Source organism: Delphinapterus leucas, chromosome 4 (genome assembly GCF_059928025.1).
Source record: "Delphinapterus leucas isolate spDelLeu-1000000601 "Yukka" chromosome 4, BTC_Dleu_Yukka2, whole genome shotgun sequence".
Classification (NCBI taxonomy): domain Eukaryota; kingdom Metazoa; phylum Chordata; class Mammalia; order Artiodactyla; family Monodontidae; genus Delphinapterus; species Delphinapterus leucas.
Genome location: NC_143132.1, coordinates 41,105,061 through 41,126,485, shown reverse-complemented (window position 1 = coordinate 41,126,485; position 21,425 = coordinate 41,105,061). Strand labels below are relative to the sequence as shown.

At 39.0% G+C, this 21,425-nt stretch overlaps 1 protein-coding gene across 1 annotated transcript in view; it reads right to left on the bottom strand.

Moving 5' to 3' along the window:
• Positions 1-10,911: 10,911 nt before the first annotated feature.
• The window catches only part of CSNK2A2IP (casein kinase 2 subunit alpha' interacting protein), a 66,696-nt gene continuing 56,182 nt past the window's right edge, over positions 10,912-21,425 (bottom strand). The window contains 2 exon segments of the mRNA XM_030760960.2: positions 10,912-12,928; positions 12,931-13,264. Coding sequence (XP_030616820.2) covers positions 11,121-12,928; positions 12,931-13,264 — 2,142 coding nt within the window. The 3' untranslated portion in view covers positions 10,912-11,120.

Genomic DNA, 21,425 nt, shown 5'->3' with positions numbered 1-21,425 from the left:
GCAGGCTCAGTTAATATGATGTGAGTAACTATATAATTATGACAAGTGTTTAGAATACTTTGGAACAAAAGCATGAAGAAAGGAAGTCACATACCATGTGATTAAGTGGGGATGATCAGATTTACCTCTAATTTGTGATTTAAGGACATTATATGCCAAAATATATAAAAATTCTAGGAAACATACACTTTAACTCTTTTGCTTCAAAGATGTATAAACTAAGATTATTAGAGGCTAACTTTCTTGCCAAGGATCTTATAGTTTGTTAGTGTGAAAACAAGTCCAGTGTCTTGTTTAGGAAATTTACCAATTCACTGGTTCTTTTTGTGTGTGTTGGGGGGAACAGGGAGGGGACGAGGCCATGGTTGCTGAGGAAGGACTGGAAAAGTAAATGATATTTGACATTGAATTATAACAGAAGACAGATGGATGAGTTTCCTAGAGAAAGGAAGAAGCCAATGAAAGAAGTTTAAAGCTGAGGGTTTTATTTTTCCTCAAGTTTCTATTTGACAAATAATTTATATAGATTGTTCCAGATTAGGAGAAAAAGAAAAAAGAGGAAGATGAGGAAGAAGAGATATAGGAGGAGAGAGAAAAGAAGAAAAATGGGGAAATAACATTTTATTGCAATAAAATTCAGTAACCTGAAAATTGGTTTTGAAGAAAAATCCAGCTGGCACAAAAGCAAAACTTAATCGAGAGCGCTAATAAGGGAGAGCGACACAGAGAATCTTGCCCACCAGCCTCTCTCAATTTCCACTCTCATGATATGCTCCCCTGGTTTCTTTCCTGAACCTCCGTACGCCCAACTTCCCATCTTTACCTTTAGTGATTCATTTCCTTCATCTATAGTAAGCTAAAATAAGGCAAAATATTATGTTAAAAGTTAATGAAACAGGGCTTCCCTGGTGGCGCAGTGGTTGGGAGTCTACCTGCCAATGCAGGGGACACGGGCTCGTGCCCCGGTCCAGGAAGATCCCACATGCCGTGGAGCAGCTAGGCCCATGAACCATGGCCGCTGAGCCTGTGCGTCCAGAGCCTGTGCTCCGCAACGGGAGAGGTCACAACAGTGAGAGGCCCGCATACCGTAAAAAAAAAAAAAAAAAATAGTTAATGAAACAAATTTTAAAACCATTTATAAGTTTAAATGTAGCACAATTAAGAAAAAATATGTTTAACCTCCACTGGTTCATCCTTTCAAGTTTTCTTTAAACTATAAGGTAAAACTGAATACTTGAAGCTAAGGTTGAACAACTATTACTACTGCTCATATTGTAAACGGAGGGAGGAATCTATATCAAGTATTTCCTTTATGATGTATCCTGTCTTTACTTCAGAGACAAATAGAGTCTTAATAATGTCATTAGTGCTAGTGTGTTTGACCAAACCAGAGGATTCACAGGGGTAAGCACAGTGAAAGTGCTGTAAAACCAGCCAACAGCACAGACTTGTCAAAGTATCTGACAAATAAAATGGGTTCCTCAATCATTATGAAGCTTGAGTGGAGTTCCTCAGGTAGAGATAATCTTTTCCAAAAAGGACTTTAACCACAGAAGAGGCAGTAGCCTGTCTGCAAGGGAAGGCTTCAGTCCAATGTGAAAACACGCATACCATGACTGAAGCACATTTATATCCTCCATGAGATGGAGAAAGTTGTATGAAATCCATTTGACAGAATTTGAATGGTCCATTAGGCATTTTAAAATGTCTGGGAGCAATACTAACAGACTTTCCTGGTTTGTATTTCAGACAGTGGGACAGTGAGATAGGCACTTTTTGTGGCCTTATTAATGTTTCCCACCAATATTGATTTATGAAGGCCATCATTTTGTCAGTAAACCCATGGTTTAATGCATGTACAGTGGTGAGAAGTGGGAATTTTAGAGTCTCCAGTAGGACTGGATCATTATTTCGTCCAAACCAGAACTTTCTTTTTTTATCAAGCCAACAATTGTTGAATTTCCAATCTTTCTTTTTTTATCAAGCCAACAATTGTTGAATTTCCAATCTTGTTTTTCCTTTTCTGAGGCCAATTGTTGGGTTTCTCTAGCCCGTTTTTTTAAGTTATCATTTGGGGAAATATCCCTTTGTACTATGACAGAGTTTTGGCTGTTGTTGGTTCCTTTAGGGACAACATTCCTTATGGAAATGTCAGCAAGGTGATTTCCCTTAGCTTCCAGAGAGTCAAATTTAGAATGCCCCAGAATCTTAATAATAGCTAACACCACAAGTAAAAGTATTGCATCCAGTAACTCCTGGACATAGGAGCATTTTTAGTTTTATTTCCACTGGAAGTAAGGAAGCTACGTTGCTTCCACAATATTCTGAAGTTGTCAGTTTCTCTGAAAGCATGTCTACTATCAGCATAAATATTGGCATCTTTGCCCTTGGCTAAAGTGCAAGCCTGTGTAAAAGTGTATAATTCAGAGTTTTGGGCAGAAGTAGCCATATGTAAAGATGCTGCCTCAATGACATCAAAAGGAGTTGCAATAGCATATGCAGCACAATATTTGCCATTGTCACCTTTTAAATTAAAGCCATCAGTGAACGATGAGAAGTCAGCGTTGCCCAAAGAAATTTCCTGCAGGTCATCATGAGGAATCAGGAAGTAATCCATCAGCAGTAAGCAGTTGTGAAGGACTTCATTGGTGACAGAGGGGAGAAGAGGAGCAGGGTTAAGGTTATTAGAGAAGAAAAGAATTATGTGAGGAGCAGTTAACAAAAGGACTTCATAGGAGGTAAGGTGGCTGACTGAGAAATGTTGAGTGTGGTGAGAATTCAGGAGGGTTTCTACTGCCTGAGGTACAAAAATGGCTAAAGGGGCTCTCACAACCATTCCCAGTGACCTTAACCAAAAAGGCAGTGGCCATAATGGCTCTAAGGCAAGGAGGGCATGCTTGTGCCACAAGGCCCAGTTGCTGGTTAGAATACCCCCTGGGTTACTGATGGTCTCATGTTTTTGAGTGAGTCTGCCAAAGGTATTCCCTTCTTTTCCATATACGGAAAGGAAAATGGGAATCTGATCATTGGGATGACCAATGGCGGGTGGGTTAATCAAACTCTCCTTAAGGCCTTGGAATCTATGTCGTCCAGGTCTTCGCATAAAAATTGGGTCAGGGTTGTTATCGTTTAGTGAAATGTACAAAGGTTTGCCCCAAAGAGAGAAATTTGGAATCTAATTTCAGCAATAACCAACTAGTCGAGAAAACCTTGCAGTTGGTACTTAATTTTGGGTTTTGGAAAACTTACGACAGCATGAATTCGATCTGGATCTAGACGTAGCCCTTGTTCTGATATCAGATGCCCTAAATATCAAAACTGGGTTTGATCAGAGTGTAATTTTTCCTTGGTGACTTTATGTCCCTTTAAGGATAAAAGCTTTAGCAAATGGATGCTGTCTTTCTGTGAGGAGACTTGAGAAGAAGAGAGCAAAGAAACAAATCATCCACATATTGCAACCAAGTAGAACACCTAGGGAAAATTTTAACATCCAGATAAGGCTTCAGGATTTGTGAAAAATAAGAGGACACTCAGCAAAATACTGAGGCATTACTGTTCAGGTGAATTGTAGATACTGACTAGCTTCACCAACTGAAATACAGTAGTAAAGAGTGTGCTGCATAAATCAATTATAGTATTTACTGCCTGTCAGAATGGATGTTAGTGACATATGAGGCTTAGGAAAAAGACAGTATCAAGGGATAACAATGTTTATTGCTTGAAGGTCCTGGACAAACCTTCACCCTCAGACCTTGGGTTTTTTTTCCCACCAGCAAAATAGGACTATTACAGAGACCAGTACAAGGGATAAGTCCTTGAACTTGTACTCTACTATGGGCTTTATACTTTGCAGGGATTTTTTGTGTGTATAGGGTGTTGATTAATTCTGGGGAGAGATTTTGAGGGAGCTATTTGAATACTGACAGGAGGTGCACTGTGAATTTTGTTAACCTCAGTTGGAGATTTTGCCTATAAGAAAAGTCGTAGCTGATTCAAATAAAGACAAAGCAAATCTGTGAGGTTGAATATAAAAACAGATAATGGCCAGACCACATATAAGACAGAACTCTGGCTTACAACCTGAAAGAAGTAGCTCAGGAAACCAGCCCTTTATCTGTAGTAACTGGCCCAGGAAGCGAGCCTGCTGTCTATGACCACTCTCTCTATTAACAATCCAGGAAACCAAACAATAACCCCTGTGACAATTGGCCCAAAATAGCCAGGACATGATTAATAACTGATAGTTTCCCTAATTTTTGTCCCCATTTCCAACTTAGGACCAATCAGAGAGAGAAAAATATGTTCTCCTAACCAATCACATATGATGTCCTTCCTCTAGTTAGCTTGCCTACAGCTTCCCCATGCCAACAGCTTCCAATCAAGGCATACCTGAAGCCTTCCCTTTCTTCCTACTATAAAGCTTTTCCACTCCTCTGCCTGCCTGTGAGTTTTTGCCAAATGCAAGTAATGGTGGCTGACTCCTTTGCAATAGCAAGCTCTTAATAGATAGACTTTGCACGTTTTCATTTGGTTAGTCTTTGTTTATTTCTACAATGCTTTTGAACACAGATGTATAATTATAAATCAGATTTAGAAAACTGAATTCAGCAGGGTATGATAATAACACATGTTGACCAAGTAACATATACGGAGATAGCATAAGGACGGGTTAATATCAAGCCAGGCCAAAGAGTGTATGTTTGGAATACACATATAAAAATTTCTACAAATTAATAAAAAATAAAGCACTCAATAGAATGGTGAGCAAAGCTTTTGAAGGCAAGACACAAAAGAGGAAAGCTAGGAGGTCAATAAACATGGAAAGATGTTTAATGTAACTAGCAATAATAGAGGTAAAAATTTAAAGCACAGTAGAAGGAGATCATTTTATTTGTATGAACCATATTATTAGCATAAGCCAGGAATCAAAAAGTCTGAAAATTATTTAATGCTGATGGGGCTACAATGCAGTAGGAGCTTCATACATTATTTGTGTGCATGTATATTGGTATAAATACTTTGAGTAGTAATTTGGCAATATCCAACAAATTTTAAAATACTTTCATGATATAATCCTATACTGCTCAATGGGGCTACTGAGTTGTTGAAATGTGGCTAGTTTGAATTGTAATGTGCTCTAAGTGTTAAAGTCAACAGATTTTGAAGAGCAAATATATATATATATATACCTATATACATATATATATATCACTAATATTTGTTATATTAATTTAAAGTTTCTCAAACTTAACACTATTAACATTTTAGACTGGATAATTCTTCGTTGGAGGCTATTCTTTGCATTGTATATTTAGCAGCTTCCCTGGCCTCTACCTAGTCATGACCTAGAACATCTAAAACATCTTTCCAGTGATGACAATCAAAAATGTCTGCAGGACTTCCCTGATGGTGCAGTGGTTAAGAATCCATCTGTCAATGTAGGGGACACGGATTTGAACCCTGGTCCGGGAAAATCCCACATGCCGCAGAGCAACTAAGCCCATGCACCGCGCTCTAGAGTCTGCAAGCCACAACTACTGAGCCCAAGTGCCACAACTACTGAAGCCTGCGTGCCTAGAGCCTGTGCTCTGCAACAAGGGAAGTCACCACAATGAGAAGCCCGCGCACTGCAATGAAGAGTAGCCCCCGCTCGCTGCAACCAGAGAAAGCCTGCAAGCAGCAACGAAGACCCAAAGCAGCCAAAAAAAAAAAAAAAAAAATGTCTGCAGACATTGCCACATATCTCCTAGGAGCAAACTCAACCCTGGTTGAGAACAAGTCTTAATTACATTATGAAATGGGAAACTTTTAGATATATGGTATTAAAATATATTATTAAAATAATTTTACCTGTTTCTTTTTGCTTTCTAATATGGCTACAAGAAGTTTTAAAATTATTTATGACATGTTATATTCTTATTGGACAGCACTGTTGCAATCATCAATTCTACTCTAGGTTATGTACTCTAGCACAAAGTTTCTCAAATGCTTAAAGTGCATAAAACTTACCTAAGGATCTTATAAAGTTCAAATTATGATTCAGTATATTTGAGATGAGGTGATCTTTCTAACAAGATCCTAGGTGACACAGATGCTGCTAATCCACGGATAAAATGTTACATAGCATGACTCTAGAGAACTTCCCACACATGCGCAAAATAGGACATGAAAAAGAATGTGTATGGTGACTATAGTTAACAATACTGTATTTCATATTTGAAAGTTGCTAAGAGACTAGGTCTTAAATGTTCTCATCACACACTCACACCAAAAATTTGTAACTATGTATGAGGATGGAAGTTAACTAGACTTACTGTGGTTATCATTTTGCAGTATAGCTAAATATCAAATCGTTATGTTCTACACCTGAAACTGATATAATGTTGTAGGTCAATTATACCTCAATAAAAAAAAAGTTTTTAAAGAATGTCAGTGCAACACTGTATGCAATGATAAAAATGTAAATTAACCAAAAACTGTAATAACTCCACACTATGCAGTTATATAATATACATGTATGTATATGTGTGTATGTGTATATAGACAATATACACATATATAGAGCCTGTGCTCCGCAGCGGGAGAGGCCACAGCAGTGAGAGGCCCGTGTACCGCAAAACAACAAACAAACAAAACACACATTTTAAAATGTTAAAATACATTATAATAAAATATGTACAAAGCTTTAAGACATCCAAAAAGGATTGATTTCTATGGCTCCATAAATATTTAGTAAATTTATTAAAAAAATAGATAAATATGACCTACAGCAAATTCTTGACAGTGTTTACTTCTAGAAAATGCAGGATAGGATTGGGATCCTGGATGATTATATACACAAGTGTTAGCACTTGTATCAATAATGTTTCATTTCTTTAACACATGAAGTAAATGTAACCAAAGAATAAGATTAGATAAAGCTGGGTAGTAGTGAAAAGACTTTCATAAATATATTGACTTTTTTTTTTTTTTTTTTTTTGTGGTACGCGGGCCTCTCACTCTTGTGGCCTCTCCCGTTGCTGAGCACAGGCTCTGGACGCGCAGGCTCAGCGGCCATGGCTCACGGGCCCAGCCGCTCCGCGGCATGTGGGATCTTCCCCGACCAGGGCACGAACCCGTGTCCCCTGCATCGGCAGGCGGACTCAACCACTGTGCCACCAGGGAAGCCCGACTATTATTCCCTATGGGTTAAAATAATTCATAATAAAAATAAACAAAAGGATGAATAAATAAAAGAATGGTATAAGTCTGGCAATGAATACTGAAGTAGAGAATATGAAATTTTAAAAAAATATTTTAAGACTTTAAAACAATAGAAATGCATTTCTTCTGAAGATATCTCATAGAAATATATATTTTCTATATGTATTATTAGCAAAGCCACAAATGATACCAATAAGTAGAAAGGATCAGAACAGCAAAATTGTATGCTACATATTTTATCTAAAATAGATGAGACAACATGTTTCATTTTTTCATTTTCATAACATTTGTTTTAAGTTGATTATAAAAGGAATTCATATTCATTGAAGATTTGGAAAATATAGAAAAGAAAATGAAAAAAATCTATCCATTTCCTAAACACTCCATTATAACCATTGTCCCATAATAACCACATTTATTCAACATTTTGGTGTTTACTTCCAGTCACTCCACCTTTTTCATACATATGAAACAGATTTTACACAAGTACACACAGATACATATATGCAAAATTTCAATGTTTTCCAAGGTGGAATCATATATAAACTGCATGTGATGTTTTATAATCTGAGTATGTTTTCACTTAAATCATAAATGATAAATTCTCTCTCTTCACTGTCTCTGATCGAGCAGTTCCTTTTTGAAACTTAAATGCATTAGTTTATCTATCTCCTCTTTGTTTCGCTTTCTTCTTTCAACATGCTCAGGATCACTAGCCATGCTCAAGGGTTCTCAAGATATTTTCCTAAAGACAGTATTTCTATTCCTAACATAAATGTAGGTGCAATGTTAGAAATAACATTTTTTTTTCACTAGGAAAAGCATCACATGTATGGATCATGGTGTATTTAAACACTTTTCTGTTAATGAACAAGATTTTTTCCAATCCCTCACTATTATAAAGAAACACAATGCCTACTTGTTTATATGATTCTACATAGTCATGACAATTTCTTTAAAATAAATTCCAATGAAAATGATCCTAAGGAAAATGATTATGTATATTATTAAGGTTTTGATATTATTATCAAATTATCATCCAGATATGTCATACCATTTTATATCAATTGGTTTGATAAAAATGTGACAATTTAGAGAATCTACTTTCTACTTCCCAATTCCTATGTAGCCTGTTTTCATGTCCAGGCCTTTCCATTTAAGGGAAGAGGCACTAATGAGACACAATTAAATCATTTTTTATTACTTTTCAGTTGATCTCTTTATTTAAATACAGTAAATTTTGAGTCCTTCTGCCCTTCTGAAATCTGCTGTCATCTGTATAAGAACTGACAGAAATTTCTTGACCTTTCTGGCACAACACATATTGTTCCCTATTTTGAAATCTCTTGGTATATCAATAGAAGCTGGAAGAGTGAGTCGGATATTTGCCGTTGCTGTGTATTTTTCCCATTAAGTTTCATGCGATTTTATTTCCAAATTTAAAAACTAGGAAATAATGGTTAACGAATTCTTAAAATTTTTTTTCTGAAAGTAGACCTGTTCTAATTAAGAACAAAATAAATAACTGCCAATAAAATGGAGAAGTTAAAAATAATTAAATCGTAGTCCAATAAATAAAGAAAAATTTTTAAATGAGGCATAAAGTTTAGAAAATAAGCTAAACAATGGAAAATTAAACATGTAAATTACATCAACAAATAAAAATCAGTTGAACTCCTTGGTTTAATTTTATTCAATAAATATTTATTGAATACTTAGTATGTGCCAGGTATCACTAGGTCCTGAGAAGTTAGTGGTAAACAAGTCAGACACAAGACCTCCCCTCATGAAGTTTAGTCTAGTAGAAAACATATTAAAGAAGTAATTATACAGATGATGTGTGTCATCAAAAGAGATATTCAGGGTGAATTAAGCACATGTCAAGGGTTTTCTAAAGAGGTTAGAGAAAGCCTTAAACACATTATCACACACCTAAGTTCTTCTTCATCATCACTGATCAGCTATGCATAAGCCTACATCATATTAAATACTGAAATACTAGAAAGGAACACTTTTAACATAAGACATAAGACAAGGATGACTACTGTCATCAGTAACATTTTTATGTATGTTCTCACCAAGACAAAAAGTACAAAAAACAATTCAATACTAGTATGGGAAAGAAGCAAACAGATGAAGCATTACTTATTTCAGAGAATTTTAAACAGATGAAGAGCTTCAGTAGCATTAATCAATATCAATACATATTTCAGGGAATATACTCTATTTCAAGGACTAGATAAAAACTAGAAATAGAATGGTGAATAAGAAGTTTTCAGTCTAGTGAGTGAAGACAGACAAGAAATAATTGCTTTATAATATGGTTAAGAGCAGTATAAAGAGTAAAAACAGAGTTTCATGGTAATAAGAAGGCCAGCTAAACTCTTTCTTTGTAAGTGGATCAGGAAAAGGCTTCCCAGAAGATGTTAAGACAAAATAGAGCCCTGTAGAGCAAAAATGTGTAGAAGGATGGATCTTTCTGGACAGCAGAATTGTTGTTTTAGAAGTGTAGGATGATTGCTTCACACTGTAAAGAAATTAATGTGGCTGAAACTGGAGAAGAATAAGAAATCTTTTTTGAAAAGATTTCTGCAAAATTTTTTAAAAATAATTTTGAAAAATTATCATGATTCAGTCATAAAAGGAATTTAGACTTTTCCCAGAAAACAGTGGGCAATGATAAAAGTGTTATAAACAATGAAATGGCATTATTAAATTTTGTCTCAGAAATGCATTCAAAAGTTAAAATACATGTTTAGGAGTAATCTAGCTGACAAATGCTGTGACCACAACTAGAATAGTGGCAGTGAGGTTGAAGGAAAAAGCTGGCTTCTGGAGACAATAAAGCCATGGAACACATGGGCCTGGAGAGGGGCAGGCAATAAGAAAAACAGTCAAACTCCATGACAGATGGTGGTACATCCACTGAAATAGGGAACACAGAGGGCAAAGGACTATAATATAAAGATGCAAGTTGTAAATGTAAAGATGATAAATTCTGGTTTGACCATATTGAGTTTGAGGTGCCTGTGCAATGTTCCACTGGAAAAGCCCCATATGCAAGCTGGTGTTCAGAAAGATGTGGAGTGGAGAGGCAGAAGTGTGAGCCATCAGTGCATGCAAGAGAAGCTAATTCTAGCCCTTGGGGTTAGAGATAATCACTTAAAGTAGTAGGTAAGACAGTTCCCTCCTTTTCCCACTACTAGTGGACCCAGTGGAACAAAAACATTTTTAAACATTTTTATTAACCCGTTTATGTTGTATAGGTAGAAGTGATGAACAAGTGACTTTAGAGCCCATAATTTAAATGTTGGCACAGTCAGCATAAGGTAGGGTTGTCTGCATCAGTTAGTTATTCTTTCCTGAGATTTGCTAACTAAGGTTGAGTAAACCATTGCATTTTAGAGTGTGGGATCTTAGCATAGAAGAATTTTCCCTAGGAACACATAACTGAAAAGATTCCTTTCTATATATATTCTTACCTGTTGAACATGATGTGAATTTTCTTTAGAGGTAGGGAAATGGATTAGCATACACTGGTTTAAGGATTCTGTCCATCTTATGAGGAAGGAGAATAACAATGAGTTAGATACTGTTCAGGGCAAGACAAATGAGGTGTTTCTGGTCTATGGCCAATTATTATTAATTCACTTAACAATTATTTTATAGTGGTTACTGTAAGCCAGGCATTTGGTTAAAAACATAGGATTCAACTTGGCTTCTAGGAGATCATAGTCTATTATTTAAGTAGAAAATAGACTTAAGAGTAATAGTTCCCCTCAGCTAGCTGCTTCATCGGCTGAGTTATAGAGGCACGCTTAGTTAATACTAAGATTTTAATAAGCATGATAGGAAATCAATCTCTAATGTCAAAGAACTAAGAGGTCAATTGCCTTCAAAGAAACAAAAAAGTTAATTTAATCAAGATTTCTCTCATTTTGAACCTTTGTCTGGAACATTTTGAACAGTATCTCTGGCCCCTTTCTCCTTTTTACTGTGGTGCTATTCCTCATAGACCTTGTTTGGGGAGATGGTGATTGACTTGGACATGGTTTTGCAGGAAGTGGCTGGTGATTTTTACTACATATAAACTCAAGCCAGGAGACCCCTGGAGGCAGCCGGTGGTAACTAAGTACCTTAGTGGACACACAGCCTGAGGCGGTAGATGTGGTAGCCTCTTTCAGAGGAGGAGGGGGTAAAGGGGGTGTAGTGGAAGAGGAAGAGGATGATGAGGAAGAAGATGAGGGGAGTAGGGACTGCGACTGAGGGTTACTACTTTCCTTAACATAGAGCAGCCAGTCTATAGCCTGGGGCTGTTGGCTTACAGCTTGGTTTGCAGGGGCTACTGTCGGCCATGTTTTCTTCACATTAGCCTCCTTGGTGATATCAGGTTCAGATGTAGGGAAAAATTTTGATATCTCCCCAATTCCTCCAAGGTTTTCTTCAGGGACTTCATCAGGCTGATTTTCTTTCACAGGGAATGAAAAAGAAGTCTCTGGTAGGGAGAGGATAAAAACTAGTTTCACCTCTATTTCTCCCTCAGGAGTGGTCTCAGGTGCTGGGCTGACAAATAGCGTTGCAGCACGAGGGTCTTTCCTTCCTGTAAGATGGTTACACTGAGATTTTATGCAGGAAGCACAAGCTAAACAAACCATATAACTTGATGAAAGGCGGGGTCCAGGATGAGGATTTGCCCTTCCCCTCATCCTTCAAAAGAGAATCTGCCTACAGAGATCCCTCTGGATTCTGGTCTTGGAGAGAGAATTGACAATTTTATTTACAACATCATCAGGGACCGTTCCACCTTTGATAATGCAGGGATGAATATAACCTAAAGTCCATCGAATTTCCTTATTTGGTTCTGTCTTTTCATAAAGACCAAAACTGCTTTTACTCTGGAGTCTGGAGCCCAATGTTAAAGCAGCTATGTTCCTGATGCAGTGTTTGGAGCTTAATAATGATGGACCTGAGATATTTGGTTTGGGATGGGGTGAGGGAAGATCTGTGGCCTTGTGTTTGTCACTTAGTGAAGTGGTGTTCTGAAATTTTGAGTGACACACTGGTGAATTCAGGGTCCTGAAGTTACGATCAAGTGTTTTGGGCTGGAACAATGGCAAACTCTTTGACTGATGCATAGAATGTGGTAAAGGTGATTTCCTTTCTTTTGAGCTGGACAACGTTAATCTCAGAACACTGGAATTAGAGCTCAATACAGGTGTTGTCTGAGGTCTGGAATCAGGTAACGATGAGCTCAGAGTCATCTGACTGGGATCCAAAGAAGGTGATGTCTGAAGCAAGTCATGTGTTTGAGGTGTAGAGTTGAGTGATGGTGAGCTCAAACATCTTTGATGGTGCTCTAACAAAGAGTGTCAAAGGCTATCCAATGAAGAGGCTTTCTGAGGCTTGGACTGGGGTAACGCTGAGCTAAAGGCTCTTTGATTAGGTCCCAAAGATGACAACGTCCATATGTAGCCTGGGGAAGGAGTTTCTTGATGTTTGAGGGCATATAATGATGAACTTGAGACCCTTCGATTAGACTTCAGTGAAGGTGATATCCAGCAAAGGTCTAGGGAATATGTATTCTGAGGATTGGGAAAGGGTAATTGTGAGCTCCAGGCTGTTTGATTGGGCTCTGGCAATGATGTCTTGGTGAGGTCAAGTGAAGATGTGATCTGAGGTTTGGCGTGGGACAACGGTGAGCTCAAGCCTCTCTTATTAGGCCACAGGGAGTTCTCTGGTGGAGGTGTAGTGAAGGTGTGGCCTGATATTTGGAGTGAGATAATGGTGATTTCAGAGCCCTGTTATAGAGGTCCCGTGAAATTGTGTCCTGACACTTGGCAGAGGGCAATATTGAGCATCTCTGTACCTTCTGGTTAGAGTTTAGGGGATGCACTGCAGGGTTATTACTATGGGATTCTACTTTGACCACAGATTGGTTATCGGGTTGCTTTTGTTTTTCATCTGTGTGTTGATGTGTTAATGAGCTGCTTGTGGCCAGTTGGTAACAGCGTTCTAATGGCACAAACTGTTGATCATAGTATGTTAGTGGCACCAACTTGTGCTAGTCTAGAGGTCTTTCTGAAAGCAGTTGGCTTGCAGGGATGTTTAAGTAACTGATAGAGTCTTTTAGCTGGATTCCATGGACAACAAATACTTTTAAATAAAAAACTTAGGTAGGTTCTATCATCTATCATGTAATCTTTTTGTTAATTCCTAAATATTATAGAGCGTTTCAAAATTGAGGTGTAAATGAGGTTGAAAAAAGTGTCACCAATTGAGATTCTTCTCTGTCTTCTCTTTAGAGTTTTTTCCTCTTGAGGAAATAATGCCTGTTAACAAAAGAGTGAAGAAGGTTCAGAAGAGATCCTGATAGGGATATTAATTTTCTCAAACAATTTGTAGTGACTAGAGAACTACTGTGTGTGTAACTTTTGAATTAAACTTTCTAAATTCCCAATTGCCCATCTGTAAAATAGATAAACATAATGTTTAATTTATTGGGCTAAAGACTAAATAATACATCTAAAATGTGTAACAGTGCCCAAGATATAAGAGATGCTCAATAAAAGGTAATAGCTATTTTCGGTACTCTTTCAACGATTGCTTTAGTAAAAAAAAAAAAAAAAAAAGTCCGTGATAAGTTTATTGCATGAAATAAGAGAATCTTAAAGAAAGTGAAATGGAAGTTCTGATATGTTAGTTTTCAATTTAGATTCAATTACCCATCATTATCGCCTTTTAGCTTACTTCCAAAAGACCATAATTCTAGTTGAATGTCTATTGCATACTTTCAGTCTTAGTCTTATTTGTCACTATTGCAGCTTTTGAAACTGTTGATCACTACCTTTTCAAACAATGTTCTTCATTCATGTCCATTATTTCTCTCTACTCTGATTCTCTCATTCATTCTCTTATTTCTCTATAGATCTTCACTGAATTCTTTTCTTTTGTTCTCACCTCAGAGTAGTTCTCAGACTTATATCACCAGTTCTGTCCTATTTTCACTTTATTCCTAAGGAATCACATTAGTTATATTTAGGATTTAAAAATGAACTATAGAAAGTTTATAAAAAACAGAACCTTCTATCTGGTCAAAAGCAATACAAGCATTTACTACTCAGGAAACACAGCTATGGTGCTTCTTAAAAAGCAGCACATGGGCTTCCCTGGTGGCGCAGTGGTTAAGAGTCTACCTGCCGATGCAGGGGGCATGGGTTCGTGCCACAGTCCGGGAAGATCCCATATGCCGCAGAGCAGCTGGGCCTGTGAGCTATGGCTGCTGAGCCTGCGCGTCCGGAGCCTGTGCTCCGCAACGGGAAAAGCCACAACAGTGAGAGGCCCACGTACCGCAAAAAAAAAAAAGCAACACATGGTTTAACATGACACTATTTCAGTGCATTTTTCATGGTCAAGGGTCTGTTCTTCAGGTTTTAAGGCTAAAACACACTATATGACAAAAAACCCAAGAGTGATTCCAACTGATCCAGGGATTAGCCAATTAGAACACTGACTTTAAGGCCCTTGAAGAATGAGAGCTATCAGAATTTGGTTTCATGGTTATTTCTATGCTTCAGTAACTTACTAATCCAATTTCTGATGGACAACTTTATTCCTCATATATGCCAACTTATCCACTTATTTACTATCAATTCTACTACTGCTAGAATTTTTTCCTTTATGTTAAGGTGTCTTTCCACATATTTAATCTTATTTACATTTATTTAAAAATATATCTTATTAGTATCTTAATTCACTTGTTTTCAAGTGTTGAGTCATTCTTAGTGGAATTCTCCAAGTATCAACAATATTATTTACACACCAATGACTTCCTAATTTTTTTGTCTCTAGTCCTGGTTTTCTCTTTAGCTTTGAAATTCTATTTCCAATTAATCATCAGACTTCTCTATCCAAAATTCCCCAAAACAATTCAAGCACAAAACATAAAAATTAGTAAGTTATTTCTCCTTATAAAGAAATCATCTTTTTGTATATCTTCTATCTTGGTTCTTAAAACCTAGTCATCTAATTCAAAATCTTTGAAATCATCCTGGACAGCTTCACTTTCTAAAATGATTTAGAAACCAGGACCTGTTGGTTTTATCTCTTTCATACCTTAAGAATATCCAGCATACCTTGCTGGATTTTGTGTGGTGTGTTTTGACATCCAATACTTTAAAAGGAGGGGGAATGGCACATTCTACTATATATGTGTGGCACTCTAAAAAACTTCTAGATAATAATAATAGAGTAACTCCATGATCTTGATGTAAGGAAAGATTTCTTAAAAGAACATAAAAAGGCTTCAAGATGGCGGAAGAGTAAGACGTGGAGATCACCTTCCTCCCCAAAAATACATCAGAAATACATCTACATGTGGAACAACTCCTACAGAACACCTACTGAACGCTGGCAGAACACCTCAGGCCTCCCAAAAGGCAAGAAAATCCCCACGTACCTGGGCAGGGCAAAAGAAAAAACAAAGACAAAAGAATAGGGATGGGACCTGCACCAGTGGGAGGCAGCTGTGAAGGAGGAAAGGTTTCCACACACTAGGAAGCCCCTTCACTGGCGAAGACGGGCGTGGTGGAAGGGGGAAGCTTCGGAGCCGTGGAGGAGAGCACAGCAACAGGGGTGCGGAGGGCAAAGTGGAGAGATTCCCGCACAGAGGATCGGTGCCAACCAGCACTCACCAGCCCGAGAGGCTTGTCTGCTCCCTCACCAGGGCGGGCGGGGGCTGGGAGCTAAGGCTCGGGCTTCAGTTGGAGCACAGGGAGAGGACTGGAGGCGTGAACACAGCCTGAAGGGGTTAGTGCGCCACGGCTAGCCGGGAGGGAGTCCAGGAAAAGGTCTGCAGCTGCCGAACACGCAAGAGACTTTTTCTTCCCTCTTTGTTTCCTGGTGCGCAAGGAAGGGTTTAAGAGCGCTGCTTAAAGGAGCTCCAGAGACGGGCACGAGCCGCGGCTATCAGCGCAGACCCCAGAGACGGGCATGAGACGCTGAGTCTGCTGCTGCTGCCACCAAGAAGCCTGTGTGCTAGCACAGGACACTCTCCACACCTCCCCTCCCAGGAGCCTGTGCAGCCCGCCACTGCCAGTGTCCCGGGATCCAGGGACATCTTCCCCGGGAGAATGCATGGCGCGCCTCAGGCTGGTGCAATGTCACACCGGCCTCTGACGCCGCAGGCTCGCCCCGCATCTGCACCCCTCCCTACCCCCGGCCTGAGTGAGCCAGAGCCCCCAAATCAGCTGCTCCTTTAACCCCCTCCTGTCTGAGCGAAGAAGAGCCGCCCTCAGGTAACCTACACGCAGAGGCGGGGCCAAATCCAAAGCTGAACCCTGGGAGCTGTGTAAACAAAGAAGAGAAAGGGAAATCCCTCCCAGAAGCCTCAGGAGCAGCAGATTAAATCTCCACAATCAACTTGATGTACCCTGCATCTGTGGAATACCTGAATAGACAACGAATCATCCCAAATTGAGGAGGTGGGCTTTGGGAGCAACAATACATATATTTTTTTCCCTTTTTCTTTTTTTGTGAGTGTGTATGTGTATGCTTCTGTGTGTAATTTTGTCTGTAAAGCTTTGCTTTTACCATTTGTCCTAGGGTTCTGTCTGTCCGGTTTTTTGTTTTGTTTTGTTTTTTTAGTATAGTTTTTAGCATTTGTTATCATTGGTGGATTTGTTCTTTGGTTTGGTTGTTCTCTTCTTTCTTTCTTTTTTTTATTACTTAAAAAATTTTTTTAATATTTATTTTAATTATTTTATTTTATCAACTTCTTTCTTTCTTTTTTTCTCCCTTTTATTCTGAGCCGTGTGGAGGACAGGCTCTTGGTGCTCCAGCCAGGCGTCAGCGCTGTGCCTCTGAGGTGGGAGAGCCAACTTCAGGACATTGTTCCACTAGAGACCTCTCAGCTCCATGTAATATCAAATGGAGAAAATCTCCCAGAGATCTCCATATCAACACCAAGACCCAGCTCCACTCAACGACCAGCAAGCTCCAGTGCTGGACACCCTATGACAAACAACTAGCAAGACAGGAACACAACCCCACCCATTAGTAGAGAGGCTGCCTAAAATCATAGTAAGGCCACAGACACCCCAAAACACACCATCAGACGTGACACCAGAAAGACAAGACCCAGCCTCATCCACCAGAACACAAGCACTAGTCCCCTCCACCAGGAAGCCGACAAAACCCACTGAACCAACTTCAGCCACTGGGGACAGACACCAAAAACAAAGGGAACTACGGACCTGCAGCCTGCAAAAAGGAGACCCCAAACACAGTAAGATAAACAAAATGAGAAGACAGAAAAACACACAGCAGATGAAGGAGCAAGGTAAAAACCCACCAGACCTAATGAAAGAAGAGGAAATAGGCAGTCTACCTGAAAAAGAATTCAGAATTATGATAGTAAAGATGATCCAAAATCTTGGAAATAGAATGGAGAAAATACAAGAAATGTTTAACAAGGACCTACAAGAACTTTTCTTGCCTCTTTGTTTCCTGGTGCGTGAGGAGAGGGAATTAAGAGTGCCACTTAAAGGAGCTCCAGAGATGGGCGTGAGCCGCGGCTATCAGTGCAGACCCCAGAGACAGGCATGGGACGCTAAGGCTGCTGCTGCAGTCACCAAGAAGCCTGTGTGCACGCACAGGAATTATCGATCTTGGAAATAGAATGGAGAAAATACAAGAAACGTTTAACAAGGACCTAGAAGAACTAAAGAGCAAGCAAACAGTGATGAATAACACAATAAATGAAATTAAAAATTCTCTAGAATGGATCAATAGCAGAACAACTGAGGCAGAAGAATGGATAAGTGACCTGGAAGGTGAAATAGTGGAAATAACTACCTCAGAGCAGAATAAAGAAAAAAGAATGAAAAGAATTGAGGACAGTCTCAGAGACCTCTGGGACAACATTAAACATACCAACATTCAAATGATAGGGGTCCCAGAAGAAGAAGAGAAAAAGAAAGGGAGTGAGAAAATATTTGAAGAGATTATAGTTGAAAACTTCCCAAATATGGGAAAGGAAATAGTCAGTCAAGTCCAGGAAGCACAGAGAGTCCCATACAGGATAAATCCAAGGAGAAACATGCCAAGACACATATTAATCAAACTGTCAAAAATTAAATACAGGGCTTCTCTGGTGGCGCAGTGGTTGAGAGTCCGCCTGCCGATGCAGGGGACACGGGTTCGTGCCCTGGTCCTGGAAGATCCCACATGCTGCGGAGTGGCTGGGCCCGTGAGCCATGGCTGCTGAGCCTGCGCGTCCAGAGCCTGTGCTCTGCAACAGGGGAGGCCACAACAGTGAGAGGCCCGCATACAGAAAAAAAAAAAAATTAGATACAAAGAAAAAATATTAAAAGCAGCAAGGGTAAAACAACAAATAACATACAAGGGAATCCCCGTAAGGTTAACAGCTGATCTTTCAGTAGAAACTCTCCAAGCCAGAAGGGAGTGGCAGGACATATTTAAACTGATGAAGGGGAAAAACCTACAACCAAGATTACTTTACCTAGCAAGGATCTCATTCAGATTTGACAGAGAAATTAAAAGCTTTACAGACAAGCAAAAGCTAAGAGAATTCAGCACCACCAAACCAGCTTTACAACAAATGCTAAAGGAACTTCTCTAGGCAGGAAGCACAAGAGAAGGAAAAGACCTACAATAACAAACCCAAAACAATTAAGAAAATGGTAATAGGAACATACATATCGATAATTACCTTAAATGTAAATGGATTAAATGCTCCAACCAAAATACATAGACTGGCTGAATGGATACAAAAACAAGACCCATATATATGCTGTCTACAAGAGACCCACTTCAGACCTAGGGACATATACAGACTGAAAATGAGTGGATGGAAAAAGATATTCCATGCAAATGGAAATCAAAAGAAAACTGGAGTAGCAATTCTCATATCTGACAAAATAGACTTTAAAACAAAGACTATTACAAGAGACAAAGAAGGACACTACATAATGATCAAGGGATCAATCCAAGAAGAAGATATAACAATTGTAACTATTTATGCACCACAAATAGGAGGACCTCAATACATAAGGCAAATGCTAGCAGCCATAAAAGGGGAAAATGACAGTAACACAATCATAGTAGGGGACTTTAACACCCCACTTTCACCAATGGACAGATCATCCAAAATAAAAATAAATAAGGAAACACAAGCTTTGAATGATACATTAAAAAAGAAGGACCTTCAATACGTCCTTTTTTTTTTTTTTTTTTTGCGGTACACGGGCCCCTCACTGTTGTGGCCTCTCCTGTTGCGTGGCACGGGCTCTGGATGCGCAGGCTCAGCAGCCATGGCTCACGGGTCCAGCTGCTCCACGGCATGTGGATCTTCCCGGACCGGGGCACGAACCCGTGTCCCCTGCATCGGCAGGCGGAATCTCAACCACTGTGCCACGAGGGAAGCCCAATATAAGTCTCTTTTAAATGTCTGGATTCACCTTGGGGCAAGCGCTGATGTGCAGGTTCGATGTTCAGCAACTCTCCTTAGCACTTTCCCTGGCAACAATGTTCAGAACGGCAGTAAACAGAACTGTCAGTAATAAATCAATTAACTCTAAAGAACTGTGATGTGAGATATCAGGCTGTGTCTTTGTTTCCCAATGTTGGCAGCTTTCCTATCCTGAGAGTGGCATCATCTGACACTCACCTATAAACTCAGCTATAGCCCAGGTCCAGGAACACTCCAGACCTTGGATCCCATGGATTTCTTGAGTTCTAGCTCACTAGCGTCCAACTAGGAATCAATAAAGTTACCTAGAACCATTAATGAACTATTTTCAATATTTCAAAATACCTAATGCAAAATTATCATTGGTCTATAAAGGATCATTTACATATAGGCTAAGTAGTGTCAAATGTCTTTGCGTTTAATTGGAATTATATTGATTATGTGTACTTCCATATTATCTCAGAGTTTACTCTAAAGTAATACTTATTTTGGTTTTGGATGTTTACTTGACTACTTTGTCTCTCTCAAGATCATATAGTGTTGAACTGGCTCATTCATTTGACAGACAGTTGATAAACAGTATATTCCAGATCTTGCGCTAGGCACTGAGGATAAAGAAATAAAAGACTTCATGTTGCTTTCAGTCTACTCCTAATGTGACTGGAGAGGGAGGTAAGTCAATAATACAATGTGAAGTGATAAGTATATCAACATAGCTTTATTAGAACACAGAGAACAGACACGACTCAGAATGAGCAGAGAGAGTGGAATTACCATGTGGCTGTATGCCTCTTTGCTTCCATTGTCATTGCAAGAAAAAGTTTCATAGCTACTTCTGATCTTAACTTGGTCTTTAACTGCTTGTCTCTTCAACGTTTTTCCCACTCCTTCTACTAGTTTCTTTGCTATTCATACCCTCCCTCCAGAGGAGCTGACAAGCGTTTCTTCTCTTCTTACGTGACTTTATTTTTGCACCTATTAAAGGGAGTCCTGTTGATGTGATCTCAGCCATTTTCTTTGTCTACTAAGGTGGAATTCTTTCAGGGATCATCTCCAGATCCATATTTATCCTTGAACTTTTGAACTGCTGGTGACTTAGGTGTTAATAATCCAGGTACTTTTTCAGAGCTTTGGTCTTCTCAAAAGAGGAAAAATTCTTATGCTATGTTCCAATATTTCCATCAAAGAAAGATGCTAATTGCCTTTAAAAATATAAAGATTGTAGGGCTTCCCCGGTGGCGCAGGGGTTGAGAGTCCACCTGCCGATGCAGGGGACACAGGTTCATGCCCCGGTCCGGAAAGATACCACATGCTGTGGAACAGCTGGGCCCGTGAGCCATGGCCACTGAGCCTGCGCGTCCGGAGCCTGTGCTCCACAACAGGAGAGGCCACAACAGTAAGAGGCCTGCGTACCGAAAAAAAAAAAAAAATTAAAGATTGTAGCCCTAGAATTCTCACTCCTTTATGGCTATTCTGAAGGTGAGAAAAATATAAGGAAGACTAGCCACCTCATTTGCATATCCACTGAATCATCCTTTTCTGATAAGTACAGATTTTCCTCTAATGAAATACTGTTTCATCAAACTGCCTACAAAATAACTGTACAAACATTCTAATGTACTCTACCCAAGGATAGAGGCTATTATGTTAAATTTCTTATAAAATAGTTCTTTTGTTATCACAGTTTTTGAATACAGAGAATATATATGTTTGAACAAAACACAATCATTGAAAA